The sequence below is a fragment of the Euwallacea fornicatus genome, chromosome 13 (genome assembly GCF_040115645.1).
Source record: "Euwallacea fornicatus isolate EFF26 chromosome 13, ASM4011564v1, whole genome shotgun sequence".
Taxonomy (NCBI): Eukaryota; Metazoa; Arthropoda; class Insecta; order Coleoptera; family Curculionidae; genus Euwallacea; species Euwallacea fornicatus.
In genome coordinates this window covers 4,738,391-4,750,038 of record NC_089553.1, presented here as the reverse complement: position 1 = coordinate 4,750,038, position 11,648 = coordinate 4,738,391, and the positions used below count along the sequence as shown (strand labels likewise).

At 35.2% G+C, this 11,648-nt stretch overlaps 2 protein-coding genes across 3 annotated transcripts; one reads left to right on the top strand and one right to left on the bottom strand.

Moving 5' to 3' along the window:
• Positions 1–1,511: 1,511 nt before the first annotated feature.
• Positions 1,512–7,641, top strand: LOC136342893 (ABC transporter G family member 23-like). Of its 2 annotated transcripts, none has more exons than XM_066289150.1 (14): positions 1,512–1,759; positions 3,427–3,584; positions 3,645–3,804; positions 3,856–3,992; positions 4,047–4,172; positions 4,229–4,322; positions 4,376–4,549; positions 5,269–5,402; positions 5,460–5,691; positions 6,478–6,582; positions 6,641–6,897; positions 6,950–7,224; positions 7,276–7,362; positions 7,419–7,641. In XM_066289150.1, the coding sequence occupies exons 2-14, from the start codon at positions 3,487–3,489 to the stop codon at positions 7,628–7,630; spliced, it is 2,091 nt and encodes a 696-aa protein (XP_066145247.1). In that variant the 5' UTR covers positions 1,512–1,759; positions 3,427–3,486; the 3' UTR covers positions 7,631–7,641. The 2 variants fall into 2 exon arrangements, with proteins under 2 accessions (XP_066145247.1, XP_066145246.1); XM_066289149.1 differs by having other exon boundaries at positions 1,513–1,759; positions 4,376–4,585.
• Positions 7,642–8,334: 693 nt separating this feature from the next.
• On the bottom strand, positions 8,335–11,327 carry DCTN2-p50 (dynactin subunit 2). Its single transcript, XM_066289151.1, has 7 exons — positions 11,178–11,327; positions 10,879–11,119; positions 10,586–10,817; positions 10,240–10,472; positions 9,538–9,701; positions 9,384–9,486; positions 8,335–9,325 (listed from the first exon to the last, which is right to left on the bottom strand). Exons 1-7 carry the CDS (start codon positions 11,211–11,213, stop codon positions 9,147–9,149), a joined length of 1,188 nt encoding a protein of 395 aa, XP_066145248.1. The 5' UTR covers positions 11,214–11,327; the 3' UTR covers positions 8,335–9,146.
• Positions 11,328–11,648: the final 321 nt, after the last annotated feature.

Here is an 11,648-nt window from a genome sequence, read left to right as displayed (position 1 = left end):
AAAAAAAGAGAAAGAAAAAAATATTAAAGAAACAAAATAACAAAAAAAAGAGAAGACACAAAGAAGAAGGAACAAAAAATAAAAAAAAGTGAAGAAAAAAAAGAGAAAGAAAAAAATATTAAAGAAACAAAATAACAAAAAAAAGAGAAGACACAAAGAAGAAGGAACAAAAAATTAAAAAAAGTGAAGAAAAAAAAGAGAAGGAAAAAAATATTAAAGAAACAAAATAACAAAAAAAAGAGAAGACACAAAGAAGAAGGAACAAAAAATAAAAAAAAGTGAAGACAAAAAAAAGAAGGAAAAAAATATTAAAGAAACAAAATAACAAAAAAGAGAAAAGACACAAAAAAGAAGGAACAAAAAATAAAAAAAAGAGAAGACACAAAAAAGAAGGAACAAAAAATAAAAAAAAGTGAAGAAAAAAAAAAGAAGGAAAAAAATATTAAAGAAACAAAATAACAAAAAAAAAGAGAAGACACAAAGAAGAAGGAACAAAAAATAAAAAAAAGTGAAGAAAAAAAAAGAGAAAGAAAAAAATATTAAAGAAACAAAATAACAAAAAAAAGAGAAGACACAAAGAAGAAGGAACAAAAAATAAAAAAAAGTGAAGAAAAAAAAGAGAAAGAAAAAAATATTAAAGAAACAAAATAACAAAAAAAAGAGAAGACACAAAGAAGAAGGAACAAAAAAAAAAAGTGAAGACAAAAAAAAGAAGGAAAAAAATATTAAAGAAACAAAATAACAAAAAAGAGAAAAGACACAAAAAAGAAGGAACAAAAAATAAGAAAAAGTGAAGAAAAAAAAAAGAAGGAAAAAAATATTAAAGAAACAAAATAACAAAAAAAAGAGAAGACACAAAGAAGAAGGAAAAAAATATTAAAGGAACAAAATAACAAAAAAAACTCAATAGTTATAGGAAAAACTTTTGAACATGTCAATAACCAAGGCAATGATTACAGCAACTAGTAACAGATTTTCACGAAATATAATGCTCAATATGCAAATTAGGTTTTCGTCCAGGAAAGGGAGATTTTTAAAAAAACGCGAAGCACAATGCACAAGACTACTCTATTCTACGTTTAAAACATAAGAAGCTCCCCTATCTAGTTATTGTAACAATTTATATAGATAGGTTGCTGTCTCTGCACATTTCAAGGAAATACTTGGTTTGCTGTTTCATGGGAAAGGATCCCTATTACAGGTTCCCATCACTCGTTATCATAGAGGATGTACATGTAACTTGCAATTACAAAAAGCATTTACTAAATTAAATGTTCAAATTGAAGTCCGTCCCGTGCCTAGCAGAATTCCATACGTGGGATAAATTCATGCTGAACCGTATTTATAGTTTCTGGACTAATATTGGTACGTTATATCTAGATTCTAATTTTTTGGTCATTAAAATTTAAAAGTTTTTGGATAACAGTGCGTAATGCTACAATTTAATCGGGAAAATTTGTATTAATAATAACGCACACGTTCAATGGTTGTCAGGACGAAATAAGGATAATGTATTCTTCGGCAACTGATGATCGAGCTTCTGCTTTACATGTTGGTCACATAGGAATTCGTAAATGTATCATTGTTGAGCGTCATCTACATCGTGTAAACGGACGCGGTCAGTTCAAGTCGCAGTTTCTACGGAAGATTTACTTCGATTGTGGGTTTAGTGGTACGGGTCTTACCCATAACTAATCAGTGTGCAAATATTCCAATATAGATTGGAAGCATAAGCAGTGGAAACCTATGGAATAAATGGGTAAGTAGGAGTGCTAGATGGATTTACTAGGTATTTGCGTTTAAACAGCTCCTAAGGTGAAATGTATAGGTATACCAACGCCGAATTTTTGTTTGATGTAGATTTATTGTAATCTTTTGTCGTGCACATGCGACGCATGTTAAACTACGTGGCGTAACAAATTCGGGGGCCCAATTGGGGCCTGCGTACATGATTTAACGTGCAGATAACACCTGCAAATCGAATCCTCCAAAAATCCTGAATATCTTGGGACATGGAAAAAAATCGAAATATTTGGTTCCTTTTTATGTTTTACGTGTCATATATTCTTTAATTTTACCTTATTTTTTATTATTAGCAAATTAACTTGAAGTGGAACACAAAAACGTCGAATCAATGGGGTGCAAACGCACCACCATGGAGACATTTCGGGGGGCAACAGTTCCCTGCAAAATACGCGATTGAAAAATTCCAATAAACCCGTCGTCGAAAATGCGCCATTTTCGATGTGCAGGGTAGCAAAGATTCACATTTTTCCTCGAAGAATTTCAACAGTTTTTACGATTTTACATCATTTTTGTTAGTTCCATGAATTAAAAACGGATCCCGTTCAGTTCAAAACACGCCAGTTTATGTGGTAACTCTCAGTTGGAAAAAGCGGTATTGATTTGAGAGTTTTTAAGGAAACTCGAAGCGACATTGGATACAGGTAAATTTATCCAGAACGCCTTATTTACGGTTGAGAAATTTTTGGTTAGGAGTTGTACAGTCGTTTCGGGGCCACCCTGTAGAACTCCGCCGCGATCGCTTTAAAGGGCACACCATACTAACTGAGATAATTTCTTTACGATTCGCTTCTAGTTAAATTTTTTTATTATTATTCATTTCCTAGTAAGCGGCCAGATACTCACACAAGCCCGGGCGTACCCCCTTCAGTTCAAAACGGCCAAGTACAGGGGGTTGAGGAAATAACTTTGGTTTTTGAACATTTTACGAAAATTTTAGGCTTTTCACACCTTTTCGGTTTGCCAACTTTGAAATTTTTTCCTTTGCGAACTGTTAGCGTTTGGACCCCTGTTGCGGGGAACTTCTTCGTTCGCACTGACATCCTTAATTAATGGTTAAACGTTCGAAAATTATTTCCCTATCACCCTGTGTAGATACGCCTTTTCCGACTAAAGGGGCAGCAGTACCGAGACGCGAGTGATAATTTCTTTTCATCTGCTAAACAATCAAATGAAATAAATTGTATTGGGTCCGATCAGTAACCTCGTGGTACCCGTTTATGAGTTTAAGCAGCTAATCTTTACCTGTTCAAATCCGCAAAAGGACGTGAAAAATGTTTTCACGGCGATTGGAATCTGTTTCGCCAAATATTGACCTGCGTTTACTGTACGCAACAGGAATAATATTTAACCGGTAATAAACTCACTTGGTATAATTTGATTAACATAAGGATATGCTGTGAACCTTGAGTACATTATTTATAGTCACCGATTCCGATACCAAATTCAAAATCTTCAGGGCCTGCGGGTGTTCACTAATTTAACGGGTACGCGCCCCAATCCACTAGTGCCGTATTACACTTGGGCCGCTTTTTTCACCGGTCCTGTACGTTACAACGCAGACCAAAGCAAAATGCCCATTTGCCGTCAAATTAGTTTTTTTTACATGTTGTTCAAATATAGTTTGATCGTCACGCTTAGAACGATAAACAACAAATAGAGGCAATCACGAAACAGTGCATAATGGACGCCAAGGCTATCCGAATTGAGAATATAGTGGCCCGTTATGGATCGAGTGTAATTCTTGACCATCTATCTCTGACCGTTGAACGAGGAACTATGTAAGTTCCGTTGCTAACAACGTTCATCATGATTTAAAAAAAAAAAAAAATGGTTACCAGATATGGACTGTTGGGTGCGAGCGGTTGCGGTAAAACCACACTGCTTCGTTGCATTGTTGGAAGGAAAATGGTGGACACCGGAAACATCTGGATTCTAGGCGGAAACGCTGGAGAAAGAAGTTGCTCGGTGGTGGGTCCACGGGTTGGCTACATGCCTCAAGTATATCTGTAGCAAAAACACGTAATTCTTTCTTTAACTCGAGGGTTTCAGGAATTGGCATTGGTGTGCGAATTTACCGTGGAAGACATGCTGGTTTACTTCGGTACCATCTGTAACATGAAACAGCAAGACATTAAGACGCGCCTCGAGTACCTGACGACTTTGTTAGATCTTCCAAATTCGAAGAAGTACGACGACTTAATAATTTAGAGTCCGGATCTCAGTGACGTTTGATTTTTAAGACTCCTGAAGCACTGCAGCGGGGGGCAGCAAAGGCGCGTTTCGTTTGCCGCAGCTTTAGTCCACAGCCCAGAGCTTCTCATTTTAGACGAACCCACGGTTGGCGTGGACCCAATATTGAGGGAGAAGTGAGTCGGTAATGCATTTGCGCGGTACTCCCCCAAAACCAGAGATTTCTCAACAGGATTTGGGATCACTTGAAGGATCTCGTAGCTGCAAACCGAACGACGGTAATAATTACCACGCATTATGTCGAAGAAACTAAAGGTGCTGACGCTGTGAGTGTTTGGGAAATTTTCCGAAAATGCGATTGAGATTATTTTTGGTCAAGGTTGGCCTCATGCGAAATGGTCAAATTCTGGCCGAGGAATCGCCCGGACAGTTGCTTTCCACGTACAATAAAGCCACATTGGAGGAAGTGTTTTTTCTGTTAAGCCAGAGGCAGGAGGACGCTTCAGCGAAGCAGCCGAATCCTGCACATTCAACCAGTTCCACAAGTACTTCGGTACGAAGTCTCATTGCTGGTCGCGGATCTAGAAATGTACAGTCACGGTCATATAAATAGCACATTCTTCAAAAATAGGAAATATATATACTTAAGATATTTATTATATAACGATATAAATCATATAATAATATCCGAAAGCTGATGGTTTTGGATAAATACAGGGTGTTGAAACTTGGAATTTTAATCCGTTTTTCTGTTATTATTGTGAAAACGTTTAAGTTAGACACTTAGAAACTTTTGAAAAGTATGTTTTCTTAGGTGACGAATGAGATACATTTCGCAATTTTTGCGTCGCTAACACGGGCCCCACTTACGACCAATTTTACAGAATTTACAGTTAATAACGCCTCACCCTGTATGTCTGAGGTGAAATTTGATTCAAAATCGGAAATAGTCATAGTTTTTTCGATAATTACGTATTCTTGTTTTATTTGAACATCTCGATCATTTTCGAAAAAAAACATTCTATTTTACGAACACTGTTTTTAAATTCGACAAGAAATTCAAAGCGAAACAAACCAACCATATTTTCATTTTCTATAAAATACAAAAAATGTAAGTTTACAAATTTTCAAGTTCGACACTCTGTACATAACCGAATCTTTCAACTTTTGGGTAAAACATATTGTCTCCAATTGGCACCGTTCCACGTGTAAACCTTCAGATTTTGGCTGCCTAATTCTTAATGAGTCACCCTGTATATTGTCTGTCCTTAGGAACTCGCGAAGAATTCCAAAGGGAAGAAATCAAGTAAAGGGAAACTGTCGTACGTGTCGACCACGAATGTAAACAGAAAAAGAATGAAGGCTCTGTTTACTAAAAACTGTAAACAGTTTTATAGAAATGTTGGGTGGGTTTAACTCGTCTGTTTGTAGAGAAAGTTGCCATTTGAACGTAATTGTTCCAGCGGCATCCTCTTTCTTATAACGTTCCCGTTGCTTCAAATGTGGTTTTTTGCGAACGCAATTGGAAGCGACCCGAAGCAACTGAGGCTGGGGATAGTAAACAATGAATCAATGTCCGTTCGTTGCATCGGTTTCGACTGGAATTCCAGCGTATCTCACCAAAACTACGAATGCCACTTCAGGAATTTAACGTGCAGATTTCTGACTTATATGGAACACCCCATGATCCATAAAGTATTTAAGCATAATTTTTTGAGTACTAACAACTTTCCTTAGAGGCCAGTTTCCATGGAAATCGGGACTAAATTCGAAGTTTCCATAGATGCTATTCTTTTGATGAAGTTGCCAGTCTCCAAAGCATCTCAAATTGGAACCTCATCATCGAGATCTCGGAAACGTGGAGATACGAAGAAGTTTAAATGAGGACAAAATTGCGTAATTCGATGCTTGACCAGATGCCGTTTTCAAAATTCAAATTTTCCGGGCATCTCCCAATATATTCGAAAGAAAACTAAACATTTTAGATTGAGATGTTCTTTTTTTTGCATTATTTGATAAGAAAGACCAAAACCAGAAGCATATTTTCGTTGCAACTTATTCTTAGCTACACGACGATGTTTTCAAATTTTCCATTCCATGTTTCGTCTTTCGGCTGCCATCATCAATTTTATTCTTTCCTATGGGTGCTACATTGGATTTTCCTACAAAAAAATAGTCAGGTGGAAACGTCGTCGTGCAGCTAGGAAAAAAGGCGGTAAAGAAAATAATGTTTGTGATTTTGAGCTTCCGTGTCAACTAACGCTAAGAAGCAAAAACGAAATTTCCAATTTTTAGTTGTTTTCGGATATATTCAGAGGTACTCGGAAAAATCAAATTGTCGAAACGGCATTCGATCGAGCGCTAAATCGCGCAATTTAGTCCTCATCCGATCTACTTCGTGTTTCCCAGTTTCCAAGATTTCAATGGTGCGGATCGAATTTGAAACGCCCTGTCTATGCGCTTAATGATATTTCTCTTAAGGTTTTGTACAACTCCTTCTCCGATGCCATTGAAGGGATCAAGCACGGAAATGTTTTGGGCGTCCTTTATGTCCCTACCAACTTTTCCAGTTCGTTCGAAGAGAGAGTAAAATGACACACTTTTTCATATAAGCGTCAAAATAGCCATAGGCCCGTTTTTACAGGTTTTCTACCCTACTGCAATAGATAATTCAGTAGTAGATTATGGAGAAATAAAAGTTTACATGGATATGTCGAACAAACTGACCGGAGCAGTTATGGCCAAAAAAATCTTTAAATTATTCATAGATTTTCAGAAGAAGTTGTTTTCGGATTGTGACTTACCGGAGAAATTCGGGTCATTGCCATTTCAGGAATATCAATTATTTGGGGACGAGTCTGCTCCATTGAGCAGATTCATGACTCCGGGGATGATTCTATTGTAAGTTTCTTCCTTTGTTACATTCCATCACGTGGAGCCTATCTTCTAACAGGTTAGTTTTCTTATTGGGCTCCACCATGACATCCCAAATAATAGTAAAAGAAAAACTGGACGGCGTTTGGGACAGGTCCATAATAGCAGGCGTTACCTCCCTGGAAATAACTTTGTCCCATCTATCTTTCCAATGCATTATAATGTTGGTTGAGGTGGCCGAAATCATGATAATGTTTCTCTTTGTACCTGGCGTGAATGTAACATACTCCGATGTAATCTATTGGAACGTATTCGTTCTAACATACCTAGTAGGGGTATGTGGAATGGCTTATGGCAAGTAAAGAATTTTTTTTTACTTCTAACTTAACTGAATTTTCTCCACAGGATTCTTCGTTTCAAGTTTTTGCCAAAATCCTGGAGAAGCCAACATACTGTGTACTGGGGGCTTCGTGCCAATGACTCTGATTTGTGGTACATTTCGCGGCTTGTAAAAAGGTATTCTTAGTAGTTATGACTTGAATTTTAAGGTGTGGTGTGGCCGATTGAAGCGATGCCCATTGTTTTGAGATGGTGTTCGCTAATCTCTCCATGCACCATGGCGATTCTTTCGTTTAGAAACCTGATGGCAAAAGGCTGGAGTCTATGGGACGCGTCTGTTATCAGCGGATTTGCTGTGGTGTCAGTTTGGATCATGCTCTTTGCTTTTGCTAGTGTTTGGATTATCAAAATAAAGAGATGAAATAGTATTTATATTCGTGAATGTCGCTTATTTTGCCTCTGTTTGCCAGACAAAGTAGAAAAGATTAAACGCGTTTGGTAAATAATTATAAACCAAATTCCAGAAATACATATTATGAAAAACAAAGGGCTTTTATTTAATTATTATTCTGTGAGGTACTTCATATGAACAATAGTTCATTTTCAGTTTTAATTATCGAAAGTCGTACCGTATTAACATTATAATGTATTTCGCAGTGATTTAGAGTAATAAATAAGTGATTAAATTGGTCCTTTCGCACTCTCTTACATATAAACAAGAAAAAATTATTTGAGTGTTCTGTTCTAGTAAACCCTTTTAACATGATGCTTATTATTAGTTGGTATTATACTAATACTATATAATTACCGTTTTTTAGTAATTTTATTTAAACTGTTTGGCTAATTTTCGCGAACATTAATGCTAATTAATAATCATTAATTTTATAGAACTGTTTTAATACAAGGATACTTAAAGTGAAGTAAATAGTAATTTGATACACTAAAAAGTATTTGCGTAAATCATGTGTTTTTAAAATCAAATACGACAAAGTATCATTGCCAATTATCGAGAAGATACTATTTGAGAGTAGCGTATCCAGGACGTTGGTCTGAGGAGATCGACATGCAACAGGTTTCTTTAGAGTGGAACTAGAATAAGATGTTAATATAAAATAAATATATCAATGTTGGTGATTTTTATTTATTTCTGTAATAATTTATGGGTGCACTGACTGCTTCTGACAACAACTCTACTTCAAATCCATTAAAAAGATAATCTACCTGATATCTCTCATTGTTTCAAAGATCCCCACTGCGTTCATTCTTATGTGAGGCACTCTGTATAAATTACCAATTAAACATCCTTAGCAAACGTTATACTCAAATAATTTATTAAATTAATGTTGAAGTCAGTAAGCAGTTTTTTCCATTGTAGATGGAAGGTGAAACATCAATGTCCGTATATCCTTTCCATAATAATGTAAATGCTGGGTATAACTTTCTTTTACTGCTATCACTAACATAAACCAAAATCATACATATTTTTTTAAATTACAAATTGAACGCAAAAAGTCATTAATTCAGATAGTGATTTTTGTAACAAAAAAACGCTCAAAGAAGTCTACTTGTTATATTTTTTCAACGAAAACTTAAATATGCAGGATAACCAAAAATTAAATATGATGGTCGTGTTTATTTTTTCAAATCGAAAGCACCACTCTTTATATCATATCGTGAAGTTGCACAAAATTATCACTGCCTACATTATAAATGAGTATGAACCATATTTTTATTGCGTACTATGTAAACTAAAAAAACTGTTTTTACTGCACAATTAAAATATTTTGTTAGTGCGGCATTGAACCAAATTAAGCCAATTCCTGAGAAATTTTAAGTAATAAAAGGGTACAAAATGAAAACATCAACCCCATAAAAAATTTCTATCAATAATAAATTAGAAAGCATTAGTACTAATAAATACTATTCTTTTGTTTCTACTAATTTTTTATAGCTTTTATTCTAGAATCTAAATCCGTAATCTTCTGATTGATCTCATTTAAATTAACGGCAAAACTCTCTTGAACGCCTTGAAGCAGTGTCTTGTTGTTTTGAACGTTGCAACCTATCTCAGCTTGCGCTAATTCAATTTGGGTGAGGGTTTTGGTAAATTCCGTGGCTGTAATTGGAAGAAATACTCAAGATTATCAGTTTAGTAAAAACATATTGATTTGTACCTTTGTTGTGAAGAGCCTCTAAGGACTTCAATCTTTCAACAGTTTGGGGCAATAATTCCTTAATATTATCAGAACTTTTTACTAATTCATAGAGTTCCAGGATCTAAATAATTAGTAACAATGTTAATAGTCTTTTTCAAATACCAACACACACCATTTTGTCCTTTTCATCATCCTGCTGGAGCTCTTTCTTCTTTTGTCCCAGGGCTTCCAATTTTTGAGCCATCGCTGATAGTCGGCCCTCGATATGATCCAGTTGAGATGAATCAAGCATACTTGCAGTGGCACTTAAATATTGTGCAACTTCCATCAAACATCCTAAAGCAATACATACTGTTGCGTAAAATTACTTTGTTTTTGCAGCAAAGGAGCTTTTATAAGTCACATTAATTTAAAAGGGGCAATAAATGCAACTCTACTTCTACTACTTGAACAATCCCAATTAATTAGAAAAAAGACTGGCAAAATATCAGCTCCTCAAATCAGATCAAAACAAGCAGTGATGCAGAACAAAGAAACATTTTCCATATAACTTATCATATGTAATTCAGAACTACATGGGATAAATCAAAAAAAGCTTGTTAATTAACAAAAAAATGCAAATGAATTTAAGTGAATTCAATTGGTTTTTTAAAATGCGCGATATAGGGAACTTTGATAAAAATGATATGTGATATTCCAAAATTATTTAAAATAAATGCGTTTTTTAAAATCAACTTTGAAGTCTTCTAGTATAAAAATAAAACAATTTCATACCTAAATAAATTGAGATAAATTAGCCTACTTTCACCTGACTAATTAGTAGTATTTTATTTTCTATTTTATTCTGGGACACCCTGTATTATCAATGTATTACCTTTATTGGTTGCAGTAGCCAATCTTGCTAACTTGTCAGATGAAGCTCCGAGAACTGACTCCAGTCTGTGTAATCTACCCTCTAGCTCAGCTAGACGGGCAGTTTGTTGAAGTTTAGCCTGCTCAGGTCTATATTTAAATTGATATATAATGTTGTCTCCACCTTGTTTTGAATTAGACTCTGGCTGTTCATTCACTTTCTGCTTGAATTGTTCAAGTTGAGACAACAGTTTCCTAAAGAGCATGGAAATTAAAATATCTCTTTACTTTATCAAAGTCTGCAAATATGTTTCAAATATAGAAATAATGAAGACTTTAATATCTATCTACCCATTAATATAAATTACTTTATTTGCGTTCCTTCTGGATCAGAAATCTTGGCAATTAACTCCTCCCCCAAAGTTTCCTCAAGTTTAAGATCTGTTAACAGTTTTAAAGACTGCTCCACTTGATCGGTAGGAACAAGGCAATCCAATATTCCATCCTCTTTGGATTTGCCTAGATTATTAACTTCCTCAAGAAGCTCTTTTATTTCACATTGTAAGCGCTGATACTTTTGAATAGGCGTTTCTTTCACACCTGAAATTTCAACACCAGACTAGGTCCCTGTTCAATTGGGTAAAAATAATTAAAAGCTTACCTTGTCCAGCCAGTTCCCAATCCCCACTTCTTGCGTCATATCCTGTTCGAACCTTCTTTGATACTCGCTCAGAGAAGTCAACATTAGTTGTATTTAGAAATTTACCTTTGAACTTATTAAAGGCCTCCTGTGAAGAGATGTGGATTCTCTCCACTGGTTCGTTTTCGAGTTCGTAAAAATTATCCGCCTGTTCTGATTCTGGGAGATCATTTGTTTCATAAACATCAGGTTCGTCATAGGCCTGAAAGTGATGTTTTTTTGGCTTTTACGTCTTTTTTGTTTAGTAAAATAGAGCTTACAATTCCAGGTAAGTCTGCATACTTTGGATCCGCCATATCTTCAAATATTGATAAATATTAAATCTTCTCAGATTGTTTTTAAGAAGTGACTAATTTTTTGACGTTTATAATTCTTTCCTGATTTATTTAACCTTACTTTTTTTTACATTTGAGCTCTAGCAATACACAAATTGAAAGTCATCTTTTTGAAATGGCAACAGGGCATCTGTTCTAGTCAGTAGTGCGAAATCCTACACAAAGTGCGCAATTCTTTAATAAATAAGAGAGCTCATTTAACAAAAAAACGAAGTCACGCACTCCGAATAAAGTGTTTAAAGATACGCTAAGATTTTTAATGAAAGAATGCTACTTGTAGATTGTCGTAGGAAATGTTTGAAGGAGTTTTCTGAGAGCTTTCATGAATGTTGCGGATAAACAACCATTCAGCACCCGCAAACTGTTTGGCCAAAACGTGACCAAACAGTTTTTGAT

Coding starts and splice junctions, on each gene's coding strand:
- DCTN2-p50 (XM_066289151.1), bottom strand. CDS start 11,213: ATGGCGGATCCAAAGTATGCAGACTTACCTGGAATT. Junction 10,818..10,878: donor TTGGGAACTGGCTGGACAAG/GTAAGCTTTTAA, acceptor TTGAAATTTCAG/GTGTGAAAGAAACGCCTATT. Junction 10,473..10,585: donor CCAGAAGGAACGCAAATAAA/GTAATTTATATT, acceptor CATGCTCTTTAG/GAAACTGTTGTCTCAACTTG.
- LOC136342893 (XM_066289149.1), top strand. CDS start 3,487: ATGGACGCCAAGGCTATCCGAATTGAGAATATAGTGGCCCGTTATGGA. Junction 4,323..4,375: donor AAACTAAAGGTGCTGACGCT/GTGAGTGTTTGG, acceptor TTTTTGGTCAAG/GTTGGCCTCATGCGAAATGG. Junction 6,898..6,949: donor ACTCCGGGGATGATTCTATT/GTAAGTTTCTTC, acceptor ATCTTCTAACAG/GTTAGTTTTCTTATTGGGCT.